The sequence below is a fragment of the Pungitius pungitius genome, chromosome 20 (assembly GCF_949316345.1).
Source record: "Pungitius pungitius chromosome 20, fPunPun2.1, whole genome shotgun sequence".
Taxonomy (NCBI): domain Eukaryota; kingdom Metazoa; phylum Chordata; class Actinopteri; order Perciformes; family Gasterosteidae; genus Pungitius; species Pungitius pungitius.
In genome coordinates, this window is record NC_084919.1 from 5,813,853 (window position 1) to 5,831,606 (window position 17,754).

Below are 17,754 nucleotides of genomic sequence, written 5' to 3' on the forward strand. Positions count from 1 at the left end.
CAGACATCAAAATGTTAAGATTGGGAGGGAGACCCTTACAGGGACAGTGGAAAAAGCTGCTGCTTCCACACCCTGTTCATGTATTTTCTTATTTATTAAAAGAAAAGCAAATGGGTGAGGCAGAAGTTTAAGGAGGTTTAGGCCGTCTGTAAGGAGCAACATCTTTGTGCAGCAGAATAGCGGAGGAAAGGGCAGGCAATCACTTGGGCTTAAACAAAGATTCGCCACATTAGGATTCTTGTAATTCTTTTAAGCCTTGAGCTATAAAGTTCCTTACTTTTTGTGAATAAATTGTGTGCAATTCACTGCAGTACATAATGAACTCTGGCTAATGGTGTGGTGGAATGAATGTAGCACTCAAATTCGTTTTGGGGAGGAAGCAGCATGAGTCACCAAATCAGTCCGTCTCAACGACTTATGATAATGAATATTTGCGTAGAACTAGTCGTACAAAAGAGTACCCATGTAGAAACCTGCTTTGGCAACACTGTTTCAATTTGGTGCCGCATGCCAGCTTATTTGATGGCGACGCTAAAAATGACATGAATCATTTGGAGGACTGATGTGCTGACGCCGTGTGACGGTTCCAGATTCCCTCCCATATCCAGAAAAACACTTGTTGACAGGATGCAAAGTTACACAGGGAGGATAACCTTGTATCTGCTTTACCCTTTAACTATTTAACCCCATAGAGCGAACTAACAGGTCAGACCAGCTGGACGCTAAATAATTCATTTATCAACACTCAAATTAATTCATCATCTTTTGAATGCACTCGCGGACTGTCACACATGGGATTACTGCACACAACACAGAAAAATCATCCCTGAGATAAACATGCAGCTCAGGGGATAACTGTCTGGGGGGGGTTGTCCCCCATAGACTTTGACATTCCACAGTGTGTTTGCATAAAAGTTTTGCTCGGTGCAGCTGATAAAAGCAAAACCTCTCTTTTCAAATCCTAGCTAGCGGCTGCACTGCTACCTGCGCACACATCCGCAGCTCACCACATGAGGTGCAAATAACGATGACACTGATATTTGCACTGATATTTGTCCCCTCCGTTGACATCAGTGTAAATAAACATATTCCCACCTACTCCTAAGACGTGAAGCGGACACATCAATCACTGGGTCGGTGCTGATGGACAGCGTGGCAGCGCCACGGATGGAAATGTGCTTCTCTATGAGTACCATAGGAGGGCTTAGTCACGCTTCATTAATATTAGCGGGCGGTCATTAGCAGCAGCTGCCCGCTTCTATGAATTCAGAGCACCATCAAATAATGAAAGTGTGAGCGGGTTTGTCCACCGGTGTGAGGGAGATATAAGTCAGCCTGGCCCTGCAGGGGACAACGGGAGCTTTGAAGGGATGCGGTTTCTGTTATTGCCTCCTCGAATTCTCTCCCTCCCTCCCTCCCTATTAATTTTCTTAGTGCTGGTATAATTACACATTGGACTACAAGTTGCAGGCATCTAGTATTCACAGCCAAGGTTGTGCATTAAACCATCTTGAACCAATCAATGGCTGCACCTCCACTTATCATCCGTGGTGCAATGTCAACGAGAACATTACTAGAACAGTGCTTAACACAACTTTAAGGTGTGCTCTAACAAATGTATTTCAATTCTATGCTACTTAATACGCAGCATTTCACTGGGAAGTATTATGCTATTTACTCCACTAGGTCTATCTGTTACTTAAAGACTTAAGTCTGATTATATCAAATCTAAATCTACTCACTCGCTGGAAGCTTCTCATTTGTTTTTCATTGTAGCGAAAGAGCGAGAGGGAGGCCGGTCAACAAAACACATGCACACACACACACGCGCTGCAGTGCACAGATCCGTTGGCAGTAGTGGTACCTGTTCCAGGAGGTCCTCCACTTTCCTCTGCCAGCTCTCCCTGGCGCTGCTCATTTCCTGCTCCTTGCTTTGTGCCAGCTGACTCAGCGCGGAGGCCTTCTCCTCCTCGTGGTCCTCTCGCAGCTCCTCGCGGAGCTTCTTGCACTCTTGCCTACGACAGAGCAAAAGACAAAGATATATCTCTATTTGTTTTTTACAGGTATTTGGCTAATGGTGCGATTGAGAGTGACCAAAACAACCAAATACGCAAAGTTAGCGCATTAGCATTTAAATAACCAATAGAACCAACACCAATGTGATAGAGTGTCACAGATTAATGACATGCCTGTAAAAGACAGACCAGTGAAAAAGAGCAAGAGCGCAGGCCGTCTTCCGATGGGTTGTTGGCGGATCCCCCCCCTCCTCTCCCCCCACCCCACAGTACACATGTTGTGTCCTTGGACAGGACACTGAACCCAAAACCCGAGTACCACCATCTGACATCCGTTGCACGTTGAGTAGTGTTGCTATGGAAGCAATCGGGGTGAGGCGAACGCCGCTTCCACAGATTTTTTCTTTTTACATTACTACTAGTCATTAAAAAGCATTCATTTATCTCGTTTCAAATATAATTTTGAAAGATTTAGAAAATTATGGAAGGACCTGGTGGAAAGTTACAAGTTTGTGGATGTATGTACTGTGCTGGCATAAATTGAAAACCTTGGAAGAAGAGTGACCAATCTATCCTATGCTTTGTTACCAAGTAAACAGAATTTACAGTCTCCCAAAGTTGTCTTTCTGTTAAGCAAATTTGGCACGTGAGGTTCGGCGGCAACAACATCTAAGGAAAACAATAGACTAAATAGACAAAACAATAGAGTAGAACTTTCTTCAAGAGAACATAAATGGTCCATTATCACACTCAACACGACCATCCCTCTTTAACCCTGCTGCTAACAGCTTCCTGCGTGGCCCTCTATGTGTGTGCCGTCATATAAGTGCTGTGTGGGAGTTGAAATGGCAGCTTTTAAATGAAGAATCAAGGCTTTTCTGACACTTCTAAGAGAGTGTCAAACTGGAGGCGGGCTCTTTCTCTCACAACCAAGCTGACACAAACACACACACACACACACACACAGTGACATTTGAGACGGTCACATTCATCATGCGCCGCATGTCATCACACGTGTCCTCTTTCTAAATAAAGCATGCGTTGATGCACACACACACACACACACACACACACAAACACACCTACACAGAACCAAGAGCCAACACCAAGCTCTCGCACACACACACACACACACACCTCGTCATATTCAAGACAGTCACATTCATCACGCAGCGCATCTCATCATTCGTGTCCTCGTTCTGTATAAAGCATGTGTTGATGCGCATGGACACACACACACACACACACACCCGTCTTCAAAAGAGCTCTGGTCTTTCTGATAAGTGCTGTCCTAGAGCTCAGCAATAAGAGATGGTGCGTGGTGAAGGAAGGAAGGAAGGAAGGAAGGAAGGAAGGAGTGGATGAGCAAACCATCAAAGATCTACACCAGTATAACGTATGTGTGATTAAAAAAACTACAAAAGAAAATTCAACAAATAAAACTAAAAATGCCAACAACCATTAATTATCTTTTTATTTTAGCTGAGGCTCGGTCATGGAGGCAGCAGGCTAAGCAACATATCCCAGATGTCGCCCCTCCTCCTCCTCCTCCTCCTCCTCCTCCAGCCGAGCCCACCTTACAAAGGGAGCTCATTTTGGCCTCTCATCACAGCTTCATTCCTTCACGGCCCCATTGCGGAGCTCACAACCACGTGTATGGGTTGGAGAGTAGATGGAAAGGTACGTAAAGAGTTCCTTCTTTACCACAATAGTGTGGCACCGAGCCTGCATTGTCGTCCATCTCATGTTCCATTTTACCATCACGCAGAGAACCGTGGCCTCAGACTTGGGGCTACTGACCCAATGCTGAAGGTCTGGGTTTAATTGTGTTTATAATCTGGGCCCATCATTAGCTTCATCACTACCGGGCAACAACGTTATCCAGAAATGACAATTAGTCTACAAAAATGAAATAATGTTCACACTTCTGTTGTATAACTTCCTTCCTTTAACAGAACTCGATTTATCTGACCTGATTTCTTTTAACAAAATATAAAAAGATTTTCCAGAAGTTCTAGTCAGTGCCTGTGGCAAATATGTTGCATCACTTTTATTTCCATTCATGTTCTTAAGCAAATACAGTTAGGATCGTGGCTGAAGATTTCCCTGTGGACCTTGTGTTTTGAATTTTCTTTCAGGACTCGTACTTCCATTGTTAACCTCCATCCAGATACTGATAGCAGCTGCACAAAATAATGACCAGGAAATGATGTATTGCGGCAGTTTTCAACTGTTAATTGAGTTCAAAGTTATACTGTTTCAAAAAAAAAAAAAAGCTTTTCCCAAATACCCCAACAGGATGAGAGCTACTGTGTGAGCTATCAGCACTAAGACTCGCTGAGGAATAACACAACAAGGTGAGGGATAGGTGTGTGTGGTCAGGAAGTGACCCTAGTTTGAGGCTTACTTTGTCTAAATGAATATCATAATCCTCGGCAGAGCCACAACGTTTAGACACATATTCCCTGGAGTGAATATCCCTCCACTGAGTCTTCTCGCACAAACTCATGGCTCATTTACACAGCCACCGATTGGCTAAAGAGGCCAGAGGTTCCCCGGCATGCCGCTGGCTCCGCCTCAGACATCCTCCGTTCATTTGGTAATCCGGAGAGCTCTTCCCATGATTACGCTATCACAGAGAAACCGGAGATTAAAGGAAACCTCCTTAATTCAGACGGCTCACTAACTAGTGTACTCACCCCAACCAACAAATGAATAGATGTCCTCATGAGAACTAAGAGGCGGGTGCAGGAAGACAAAGGAAGGTGAGGGAAGAAGAGACAGACTTTTTATACAAAACGTATATTCAGCTTTTTTAAAACCCCTAAAAAAAACGGGTCTAGAAAACACTGAATATGTTTCTTTTTTTTAAATCACTTTTAAACTCTTGGAACAGGGCAAAAACATGTTTTATAAAGTTTTTTTTTTTGTTTCTGTCAGGTTTAAATAGGTGTGTTCCTAATAATTGGCTACGTACAATTTGCTGCTTTCTGGTCTGCTGGATTAGAGGAGGGTAAATTCATTCTATTAACTCCCTTTTCAAGTCAATTAATTTGAATTATTTTACATTTCCCTGTTGATTTTATGTATTACATATTCACTTCAATATGCATTGCATAGCACCAAAACAGTGCACGTCCTTCCCCCTTTCCATCACTAATGACCCCCGGAATGATTCCAACATTTTCCATTAAAGAGAACAGGCAGATGTTTTTTGTCCAGTGGGAACAAGGCTTTATGATGACTGAGATGTGTTAGTGGTTTAACTTGGTATTGGCTACAGTCAGTGTGTCAGCAAGGCAGACAGAAAACTGGAACAGGCATTTCCTAATCTGTCTTTGATGCAGCCATTTTTAGTCATTAATGCCACACCATCATTTTCACAGTTTTTTTTGCATCTGGTCTTTGTCACTTTGAATTTGTGATGCTCCCAAACTGTGAAATTATTGGATGGTTCCTGCTGCTTAAAACGGTAAAAATATTAAGTATACAGCAGGTGAAAGCAGCCAGATTTGGATGATTAGTGAAGTCTGTCTCTGGGAGGAAAACTACTTCTAGGGAGTTATATAAAAAGAAAACAACTGTCTGGAGAGAGGCTGCTGACAGATTTAGGTTGTGATGATTCCCGAGGTTCCTGACACTCATTGGTCTTCTTTTCTTTATGTTTTGCATCTTCTTAAACTTAGAAAGGAGATGATCCTGAGGCCAGTGTCGATGCATAAAACACAACATGTATCACCGGCAGCCCATTCTTCATACTTTCCATTATTTCTATATCAATAAACGAGAGCACATAGAATCCAATAATGATACATTGTCCCGTATTTGTTTCAGTTTTGTGATTAAATAATTATGATCAAGATATGAACAACATTTTCACTAAGGATTCCGCTGACACAAAAGGAAATGAGGAGGAAAAAGGACCTGGTACCAAAAAGAGAGTTGAGCCGGACCATGCAGTGGAGATAAGTAGCAATTCCAGGCCAGGGGTCAAGTGTCTCAGGATCCCTGAGATACGACGCATGAGACATTCTACCTCCCAAAAACCCGACACGGAAATTTTGTTTGTGGTGCTCAAAACATCTTAAAAATTAGGTTAAAAATAATACGTTAACTTCATGTAGCGCTTTTCTAAAACCCAAAGACGCCTTACATACGGCAAAGACAGACGGAACAAGACGAACGCTATAGCGAGCTTCCGTTTGCAGAAAGAGTGGCCCAGTTACTGGATTATCCAAAGACCTCACTACGAACAGCTTCCATTGGAAGTACTTTCCACTCCAAAAAATAGCCCTTGAGAAAACAGATGATGGTGCGTTCTGTGGATTATCCCGAGTAACTGGGACACAGATTCATGAACAGACCCTGGTGCGTTTTTTAAACCAGTTTAAGCCATGCATGTGGTCACAAAATGATCCTAATGTACACCATTTTCTAAATAAATATGTGTTTTTATAAGTGTGCCCACTTGATCATACCACCTCTTCAATATTATGAATTAGATCCAATAGTGCAACACACAAGTATTTAGTCAAGTCACTTCAGCATTAAAAAGATAAAATGTTGAACCAATTGAGTCACATTTGAGGCTGCAAACTTCACCATGTGAAAAGTACATCACACCTAAAAAAAAAAAAAGCAAATTTCCCTTTTTGTTTGTGGACAATAACCTTTCAAAAGGTCTGTGGATTTGTGTCGAAAAAATTGTTAATAATATAATAATGTTAATAATTTTAGCCTGTATTATCTTTCCATTTATATTGTGTACCGAAGAAGAAATCCTTTGAGTAGCCTTGATCCATGACTTTGTACGTGTGTCAATGTGTCTTCTGCTAGCAAGTATTATTTAATAGTATAATAATAACTTTTGCAGTAACAATTTTTCGAACAATTGTTAAGAGAGAATTTAAGAGGCCCTTAAAGGACACACTACTCTTTTCACGATCAATATTGCGAGCTGGATGGGCTGTTAACGTGTGTGTGTGTTCTATTCTAGTGTGGGAAACAAAAATAGAGGAAAGGAAGACTTCCATTACCAATACGTTTCAAATGGCATGGTCTTTCATTGTTAAAAGACAACACAAAGGCTGTCAGACACACACACACCTGTATATATGCACACAAACGCACTCACCTGAGTGTTTCGGTCCATTTGAGTTCCAGCTCCAGAGCCATCTTGTCCATTTTAAGTTTTTCTTCTTCTTTAGTGGTGATGAGTTTGGCTTCATGCTGACGCTTTTGGATCTCTAACTCTCCCTGAAACAAACAGACAGTCGGTCAAACCGGGACAGACAGTCAGACTTCAGTTAGTGTGCCAGCGTTGTCTAAACGTTGCTCACAGGTCCTTCCATCTTCTTCAAGCACCTCTGAATACTTTTTGGAATAACGCTGCCAACAGTCGACCCAAGTTGCAATTGGAGCGTCAATCCAAAAACCCGCTCAGTTCAAACACCAGATCTAAAACGCAGGACTGAAAGGATTTGAAAACGAATTAGAGCGTTGATAACCCAAAATATCAAAATATCAGTCATTTATCAAAAACACAAATTGTTTACTTAATATCGCGGTCTGTTTCTTTTTACTGCATTATATAGTTGAAAAACGAATATTGTGGGTTTTGAACTGCTGGTCAAACTAAACAAGCACTGGGAACCATTTTATTGACTAATTCAATTAGAAATTACGAGCAAAAGAAATGACGGAATTAAGCGCGAAACTAAAGTGTAATAAATCCCACCAACAAAAGACGCAATATGAGTACTAAGGAGGTTATTTCCAATCCAAGTACAAGTGAAGAGTTTTGTCTCCTCCACACTTACCCATAGGGCTGTTTGTCAATCAACACCAGCTTAAATACACGTTAAACTCCTCCCAAGTACAGAAAAAACACTGTTTGAGCGTTTGTTAGTGCCGACCTGCAGTGCAGTCAGCAGGTTGCTGGTCTCCCTCAGTCGGGCCCTGGTGGCGTCCAGCTCCTCCAGCAGTTTGTCCTGCGCCTCTTTCAGTGTGGAGATCTGTCCCTCAGCTTTCCCAATGTCCTGCTCTCCCTGCTGTACGCCCTCCTGCAGCCGGAACACCTGGGGGCGGGAGGGGGGGGGCAGAGAGAATAAAAACTCTATTCACAAACTCTACCGGGCCGTGCTTCTAGCTGTGTCTCAGAGTGTGCCGCCCCCTCGAAACGGCACCAGCATTTTAAGCTCAGCGAGGTGGAATTTCCATCAAAAATGCATTCAATAACCATTTCGACCACTGATTTTTAAATGAGCGAGCACTTTTGGCTGATGTGGCAACATAGTTTTGCAAATCATCAGATCTTACTTCACCTCGACTTGCACAAAGGACCTATAATAAATAAGAAGCGGCAGCGGGTTTGCCCACAGGAAAACAACGCTTTCAAAGCCTCGGGACCCTAAACAAATAATTCACTCTTTGTGTTTTTACAAACAGCAACCACAGAAAAAAGGAGCAATACTTAACATGGTTACTTTAATAAATCATGAAATTACATCACATGCTAAGTCCTGTCCAGCCAGCAAAGTAGATTAGAGAGGTTTCCTTCCATAGAGAAAAAGGTCAATGTAATGGAATAAACAACCAAGTAAAGCCATAGAGTAGCTTACTTAAGTAAAGTTACTCAGACTGTAGTTTACCAAACTGTCCCAGGTGTTTCATTAGAAACAATGTTTAAAAAACAAACTCGCCATTTAGTAGAACCATCTTGAAATTTGAGGCTTTACTTTTGACCCAACATCGACGGGAAGTTCTGAATTCATTTTAGAGTAATTGGAATATCCTCATTTTCCAGATTAAGGCTGCTGTATTTCACGGTGTGAGGATAAAAATAAGTGGTATTTGACACCACAATAAGAGGTCAAATGCATAGGTTTCCGGATAACCTACCTCTGCGCTGGCTGCGGCGAGTTTGGAGTTGAGCTCCTCGCTGAGCTCGTCCAGCTGCTGCCTGAGGGTCGTCTTCTGCTCCTCCAGCGAGAGGCGCTCCGTCTCAAACTGCTGCTCCAGCTCCTGGGGAAGCCAAACAGAAACGCAAAAGGAGCCACAGTAAGGAACTTGAAGCTGGAATGGGAGCCTTTCTACGTAAAAGATCACATTCAAACCGTCTCAAAATGGGGTCACACGTGGTTGCCAGGCAGAGCCTTCTTGTTGTGTGTAGAAATGCTGCGTAAGTGATAAGACTTCGCGCCAACCAGCCAGAGCCAAAGGGGACGGGAACTGAGGGGGCGACGGCAGAGAGGCAAGCTGAGGCGGAAATAAATGTCCAAGAAAAATAACTGGAGAAAATAGAACCTCTGCATTTCAGAGGATGCATCTTGAAAAAAAGCAATTGATGTGTGGATCAAACATTTTTGTCATTTAAGATAGGTGTAGGAAGAGAGGGGGCTGAGGGAACATAAGACTGAAAAGGAGCGCTCCTCTGGAGAGCTGACCTGCAGGCAGATGTTATTGAGTTTAATGACTGTCACGGCGAAACAAGTGGGGAGACAAATATGAAGCTCTCGAGCATTAGGAAAAGAGTCGTACAGCTTTTGCTGGATTTTAATATTTATCCTCTAGCATGGCTAAAAGCAGGAGGTGGGTGTGCTGGTGGCTCACGCTGACGCACTGGAAAGAATCATTTTCACAATGGCGATGACGCACAACAGAAATCCTTTACATATGTACAGTCATCCCTCAGTTGTGCTGCAGACCCAAACCCTTCTATAAATACGTCCAGCTATTTCATTGTCCTTGATGGAGAGCACGAACCATGATTACGTTTATTACGCCTTCGCATGAGTGGGAAGCGGTGTCCTGTTATAGCGTGCAATGATTGGTGCCATCCAAGACAGAGGATGAGGTTTGTAATAAAAAACAATCAGCCTGTTGACGACTGTGTTCCATTAAAAATAATCTAGCTTCTCAGAAAATCCTCTGAATGGAAGAAGGACTGAAAAAGCAGTGATCCACGTGATGACATCTTGTATTTAATCAGACGCGGACTGGAAGAAGTTTGTCTGTTACAAATGGACACAAATATGCATCCAAACACAACAAAGTTATCTTATTCCAACACTCCGCTCCCTTTTTCCCTACCAACCAGCTCTCTATTGGGGATGTTAATAGTTTTAACTCTCTTATGCAACCATAATAACCAGGAACGTGGCCAGTACCTGCAGACCTCCGGGCTACGATGAAGTCTCAAGCTACATCAAGATCTGGCTGATGTGCTGTCCGCCTCAAGCCCTCTTCTCCCCTCACATCCCCACGGAGGCTTTCATTGAGACTACTCCCCGCTTAAAAATCTTGATTAATGCGTAAGGTGACTTCCAACAGTGTGACATTGGGGGCATTGGTCGACTCAGAAAAACAGATGGGCAGGAATCTGATATGAGGCCTGAGGACTCGGGTCACACTCGATATGAAGGGCGACGGCGAAGAGACGGAGACTATTCAAAAAACAGCCGTTCAATTTAAAGCGATGAAAAGAATAGAGGTGATGAAAGGAAATATGATTAACTAGCCATGATGGAACTGGAGTCAAATGGAATGATGAAGAGTCCTTTCTTTCTCATGTGTCTGCCACCCTGATTTTGCAGCAAACCGTATTGAACCGAAGCCAGTGACAGAGGTGAAGGAATCCCGCCTCCCCCCCGTCACTCGTTCAACGGGTACAATTCTGCCCCAACGCTGGCGGCATAATCACGACGACACAGAGAACAATGGGAAACAAATGTGCATATCAGGACACAATGTGGACAAACAGACCATGGAAATCACACAGGGCCAGGAAGTCTGGTTATATGTGTAAGATGAACTACATAACGCTCTTCACTTGAAGTAGCTGCCCGCTCTGGTCGGGTCTGCTGTGGAATAGCATTTAAAACACGTCCTCACGATACAACCTTGATGCAAGAGAATATTTAAACAGTTTCCCCGACGTGGCCAAGTGTGACTGGAATAGAGGGGGGCGCCTGGAGGTTTTCGGCATATTTCAGGCTGGTGGCGCTGCGAGTGTCGGCTGCAAATGATTGGTGCGGGCTGTGGGTTGGAACAGGTGGACCTCCGGCTCATTGAACAAGTCCCAGGGCCCGGTTTGTTATCCTCGGTAGGGGGGGGGAAGTCTTACTGTTTCACATCATCTGATTGCTCCTGAAACCCGATGAACTTGGAAATTGAAAGAGCGGGCACAAAGGGGAGATTGTTTTGTTGAAGCCAGTGTGTTTATTAGGATCAGGACGAGACCTATGAAACAGGCCTGACCCTACATGAACACACCTGACCTTTTCCCAAAAACCACGAGGGCCACATCTGTGACAGGATCTGAGACATGGGCCTTCTCCCCCTGGGTGTTCACAGCACAGTCCAGCATACATATATTTATATGTATATATTCTAGTCAACGCGTTATAAATAAGTTAACAAAGCATTCTATTAACTCTGACAATGATATGCGTTTTTCTTTTTGAGCATTGGGAGGGGTTTAACACTGCTGAGATACTGGGGGAAGGTACTGCCCTTTTAAATGGACATTTTGATTTGAAATCTCTACTAGACGTCTCCTCATTAGTGAGGGAGAGTATGTTCGAGGCGGCTGCAGTCAGTTACAGGATTTTCCGCCAGCAGACATGAATGGAGCCAGTGAACGAAAAGGCGCGTGTTGCTGTGTAAAAACGGTTTCTGGCATCTCCAGACGTGGTCGTTTTCTAGGTCAAGTGTTTCATGTTAAAGGTGCTACACACAAGATCGGAAGCATTTCTATCGCCTCTCGACATGGCCGCGGCTCACTCGTCAGCTCACAGTAAAAAGTGCTAAGAGCGCTAATACAGTGCAAACATCGTGCTGACACATCACTCCACTTTAAAAAGAAAATGGACAGAATTCTCCAGTATTCAATTTAACCCCATTAAAAAAAAAAAAAAAGTTGTCCAACATCTTGTAGGAAAAAAAAAAAAAAGTATATATAAACAATGGCTCCTGAATCTGCTTTTGCTGAGCTCCCTTCAGCATTTGGAAAATGTTCTTACCAAAGAGTAAAAATATAAAACGTAGAATATGCAGTAGACAAGCAGCATAAAAGTGCCATCTACGAAGTGGTTGTATCCTGTATGTGCTTATGCCATGTTAGGGTTGTGACACACTGTGCTAAGTAAGTAGCGGTAAAATATTCATGCTAAAAGTTTTAGAAAACACACACACACACACACACACTTGTATCAGTTGGCTGCCAAATTCCAATCCCTCAGCTCACAAACTCACATAATGTCTTTTATTGTTCCATCATTCTGTCCTACTTTTGATCACTTCACCTCCTTAACGTTCTAAACTCGCAGTCTCAGATTGCCATAGTATAATACAAGTTTTTAAATCTAATCAGTCAAATAGTCTTTTTGCCTTTATTAACTTACTCACCGTGCATTCGCCACACTCCCTCGCGCGCGTAGGTACTGCGTTACTCTAAGTAGTACATTACTGTGCACACCAGAACAGCTGTGTAGCAGTAGCAGATTTACAGATGTCCCCAAAATAGCACATTTGAGCTTTTTATGAGTCAGGTGAGCCGATTGTTACCATGTGGCTTTTTCATTGAGAACTTATTTCTATTTGCCTTTTTTCAACTCTTTTGTTGTAGCGTAGCACTGACGGAGGCCAGGTTATGATGGCTTGGAGGTGTTCTACATTTATGGGTGATAAATATCAATGTGCTTCCACGTCAGCAGGCTGGCTTTCATCCTTTGCCAGCTTCTTAGTCACTGTTAAAGTCCCTTTTGATGTTATTTAGTCTGTAAATTGAACCTAATCTGACTGCACGTTCTTTTGCAGCTGATCAATATTTAGGCAGTTTTTGCGCTTGACAGTAAAAGAGCTGCTACAGCTACCCCTGCTTTATTTTTATTGTATCGTGAAATGAGAAAGCTCTGTCTTGTTTTTCTTGTAACAGATGGTACAGTCAGTGAACAATAAGAGGAGCTCAGAGGTCAGGGAAGCAGGTTTGTGACCAGCAGAGTGACCGTGGGGACGTAAATGAAAGCTGCCGTGTCCTCTAAGAACAACGCAACAAACATAAACTCTGTATTTTATGCCGATGGTCAGTGGTTTGGAGTTGATCAAACTAACATATGCAGCCACAGGGACCTCTGCCATCCAAAATCACCACGCATTCATTTACAAATATTGTGTAACATCAACAGATTGAAGCTGTGTGACACGTCCAAATCTGTTGGCAGGCGGTAAATCCAAAATGCACGGAGACTGAGAGGGAGACAGCTTGTGTTTTGACTGAGTCATTCCTAATTGTCCCACTGTTCACATTGAATAGGCAAAAGGATTAGAGCTTAGTGTAAACTTATAAAAAGGGGTTTAAATCTTGTTTCCATCAAACGTAAAGAGGTAGGTGTCTACAATATGACTGAACTGGTGGAGTAAAAAGATGAAGCTGCACACCATTACCGACAGAGATTCTGCACAAGACTTTCTGCTCCTTCCGTGCTGTGAAAAAGCTTCCCAAGGAGACCATCTTCATTGCTTCAGATGAGCCCCAAGCTCAATGATGCAGGATCAATTAAAGCATACAGCATTTTTTTCTCCTGCGGCTTTGAGCAATAGAGGCTGATTACGCAAAATATGCGGTGTTCTGACAATTAATCTGGTGGATCTTTGTTCATCTGATGCCCCCCCGGCCCACCCTATTGCCACCTAGCTTTTTGACTTGACATGTGTGAGTGTCAATGACCACAGATCCGTCCTGTGTATCAGTCCGGTCTTGGTGTCCACCAACAGATGGTAACGTGTGTACTTACGGCCAGCATGCGGTTCTTTTCCTTCTCCGCGTTGTTCAGAGCGTTCTCCAGGGTCACTCTGTGTTTTTTGGAGACTTCCTCCAGGGCCCGAGTCTGGCTCTCCTTCATCTGGCTGATCTCCTCTTCGGATCGACCTCTCATGGTGTTCATCTCTTTCTCGTGGGACGACTTCTCCTCACGCAGGGTCTGACGAGCACAAAAAAACCCCGAATACATATGCATGAGCGTGTTGAGCAGGTTGAGAGATACAGTATGTTTAGAGGGGAGCAATACAATAGAAGACACACACACACACACACAGAAAAGGCTTGATGTTCTCCTGTTTTGGACAAGTCAACAACATTTGATAAGCAGCTGCCACTAAATGAATCGGTTGGTCACCAAACGGGCCCACGAACTAATGTAAATAGCTCGTGGTTTGCTAACTCTAAGCCTTGGGAGTGACATGCCAGGTAGGAAGCTGGTTGGCTAGGTGTGCTGGTGTTTGCAACCTGTTTGTCACTCAGCAGAGGAAACAGTGAAGCTGACCAGGGCTACTGTTGGAATGATGAAGAGCATGCTGATGAGTCGTTTGCTACTGACTGGTTTGTGCATAAGTAAGTGACGTGGTAGTTGGATCATAAGAGAGCTGCCTCTCAGTGGTTGAAGAACAGATGCTCTCGGTACTCTGCAACAATGCACTAGGTCTGTCTTTGGGACTCTGGTACGGCATGAGTCAAGGATAAGGTCACAGAAAAGAGTGGTGTTCCTGTGAAACTGAAAATAGAAATGTAGTATGCGGCCCATTTACTTTGGCTTCAATCAGCTGTTTCTTCTTTGAATGGGTTTAACAAAATATTAATAAGCCAAACTGCACCAAGGAAGCCACGTGGGAGCATTGATGTCCACGCCTTTGCTGACATTAGGCAGAGTAAAAGCTAATAAACCATGTATTTGAATTCCTCATGTACTGTATATTAAGATTATCCGACTCTAGATATGCAGGTTTAGATATGATCCTGTACACAGTACAGAAGTAACTATTTGCTTTGAGGCTAGTTCAGGATGTACACAGAACCGTTTTTTTATAGATGACCAAATTGTGAGGATTTGGGCAGTTGCTCGTTGTTGTTTTGTCTCTCCACCTCCCCTTCCCTGTTTCCCCTTGCAGGCGCCCCTGCACTCAATCACCTCCTCTATAAAGATCCCATAGAGCTTGAACCTCCCTGTGCCCCCTTGGCTCAGCTGTCATCCTCGCCTCACAGCGGATCCTCCAGCCAGCCTGCACCCTGCCGCTCCAGCTTGCACCTGCCTACAGACAATAAACTTACCTTTGTCACTACCTGCTCCTCCGTGTCTGCTTTGGGGTCCGAACACCACCACAAACCCTTACACAAATGCCTCGATCAAGGTGTTTTGGCCCCGATTCGGAGCCAAGTTCGCTCATTAAAATAACAAGGGTTGCCCTCTGATCCCTTAAAAAACACTACGGCCCAGTGTTTTTCACGCTGCTCTAGCAAATAAAGAGAAGGGATACTACTCTCTGATGCTGTGAAATGCTGCAGGAGAAACGCTGCAACACGGGCAGGCCGAGGTGGATAAAGCCAGCAGTAGTACCCAGAGTGCAGTGTACTATAGTGTTCAATCCACTATAATATTCCCAATGGATCAACCCTTAAAAATCAGTTCATCAATTTGGGAAATCTTACTAAACTAATTGTAGCTAAAAATCGTGGCATTATCTGGTGAATCTTTTATGCCATACATTGCCTTTGTCTGTTTCTCAATCAGATGAGGCAAAAGTTTACAGCCGCATCCAGAAATGGCACATTCACATTTCAATTTCTGGAAATCATTGGGACTCATCAACCAACCTCTGCTTGCCACATAATAAGAACATTATAAAAACGGTATGTTCGCAAAAAGAAAGAAAAAACATAATTGAGGAAGAAAACATTTTAACAAGAGAGAAGAAAGAAAACATGATTTTTATTCTTTATTCTATTAACATTGCCTGAAATGGCTTGCTAATCTTGCTTATTTCCAAGTAGGATTATTAAAAAAGTCGCTCCCTATTGCAGAAAAGTTAGAAAGCACTTAACACACTTTGATTTGACCAGATTACTTTTCATACCTCAACCATTGTAAGTCTAGAAAAGCCTCCAGCGACGGTGCTCTCACCAACAACCACATCACAGTGAGTCCTCCGCCTACCGGTTGTGCACTGAGCAACGTCGATGCCGCTAAAACAGGAGCGTTCCCCCAATGTTTTAAAGTGCTACGAGACGTTATATTATTCACAGAAGAACTCTGCCAGCTCCCACAGGATTACACACGGACGGAAAAACACACACCAAGCAGCAACACTTGACATTTCCAGTCGTCTGGTTGGTCTGCTGAGCACACTGTTAAATGATCTGACCTTTAAAAAAAAAAAGAGGAGCAGCTTGGTTCTTTTCCAGTTGTTGTTCATGGTTCATAAGTGATCGTCAGGGCTGTGACGATTGCAGGTCCATCCATTTTTGCTCCCTTTGGCGCATAAGCCTCGACATTTTGCTGCCAGCATTAGTTTATTCTGCAACCAAATAACTTAAAGAAGTTGTTGGGGTGCAGAAAGGTGGAGAAAGACAGAAAAAGAGTGGGAGTCTCAATGCATTCTATACAGCTATATTTCGCTGCCTTCACAGTTTGTGAATACTCTGGGAAATAAACGGCAGTTTTGCTGAACTAAAAAAAAAGACATACCAAATCAAATTGAAGCAATAACTAATTAGAATTACTTCATAGGTCCAACACATGGTCTTCTACTTTGGGGCTTTTTCTCTCCATACGACCACAATGGAAACAGAGGACACAAGCTTCCTACAGGAAATAACAAATCCATCTTTGCTCAGCTCCTCTAATTCAACACCATTTCTGACATTCACACACCAGTATTGGTGCATTTTGTGGTCCCTACTTAAATGCTAACCTGCTTACTAACAACCTGCTTTGCATTTTCTCTTTGACTTGATTTTCAAACAAGGAAATATTACCCAATATAGGAGCACGTACTCTATTAGTAACTAACTCTTTGTGAAGGGTATGACAAACAGGTGTGGAGGAGAGACTACCAACACGTCAGTCACAGCATCTTGATGGCTCATTGCGTATTCATCCCTGTGTTACTTCATTTCTGAGGTGAATACAAATCCCCCACACACCTTCTCCAGGGACTGGAGCTGTTGTTTCTGTCTTTCATCCAGGGCTTGGCTCTGGCTCTGCAGGGACTCCCTCTCTTCCTCCATCCTCAGCACTTTGTCCTTCAGCCGGCTGCGCTCGTTGTCCAGGTCCCTGATGGCCGCTTCCTGGGTCATCTGCGTGGCCTGCAGGCTGCTTATTTGACCTAAGACGGGACACAGCAAACAGACGTGAGCAGAATGCAAAGAGCAAAGCTGTGTCATCTGCATATTGACATTCTTGGGGGTCGGTCCTCGTTAATGCAATCAGCAGAAAAACAAACTGCTGTTGGCATTTTAAACTTCAACTCCTTACTGGAATTTACATGTTGTCTTAATTTTGTCTGTGTTAGCCCATAATAAATTCCAATAAGTAGCTTATCCCCAAATCATCTGTTTGGTAGGGTTAGGGTTAGGGCCTCGGAGTGGGGCGGGGCCTTGACCTGACCGCCAGTCAAGTGATGCGTCTTGCTTAAGTATACTGCAGTGTGAACAGTGTGCAGTCATAGTTGCACTCTCCACCTAGATCCCATCTGTCCGCCTCACATGGATCAGCTCCGGTGGACAGTGATTAAGCTGATTGGGAGCGAGCAGCTCACAGGAGCTAATGGGCCGAGCATAATTCTGCACATCGCATTTCAGACAGTGATGTTAATGCAATGTTGTTGCACTAAGTACTCACGGAAATTTATTAGTTCAGATTTTTACATACAAACATTTACCCCGACATGCGTGGACACAAACACA

General features: G+C 43.4%; 1 protein-coding gene across 3 annotated transcripts in view; it reads right to left on the reverse strand.

The window, feature by feature from the left end:
- Nucleotides 1-17,754, reverse strand: part of fam184ab (family with sequence similarity 184 member Ab) — a 90,782-nt gene that overhangs the window by 29,425 nt on the left and 43,603 nt on the right. For all 3 annotated transcript variants that reach the window (XM_037448805.2, XM_037448806.2, XM_037448807.2), the window contains exons 8-13: nucleotides 16,993-17,174; nucleotides 13,811-13,996; nucleotides 8,916-9,038; nucleotides 7,931-8,092; nucleotides 7,150-7,271; nucleotides 1,865-2,015 (exon numbers count right to left, since the gene is read on the reverse strand). In XM_037448805.2, coding sequence (XP_037304702.1) covers nucleotides 1,865-2,015; nucleotides 7,150-7,271; nucleotides 7,931-8,092; nucleotides 8,916-9,038; nucleotides 13,811-13,996; nucleotides 16,993-17,174 — 926 coding nt within the window. The remainder of the gene's footprint in view (nucleotides 1-1,864; nucleotides 2,016-7,149; nucleotides 7,272-7,930; nucleotides 8,093-8,915; nucleotides 9,039-13,810; nucleotides 13,997-16,992; nucleotides 17,175-17,754) is intronic.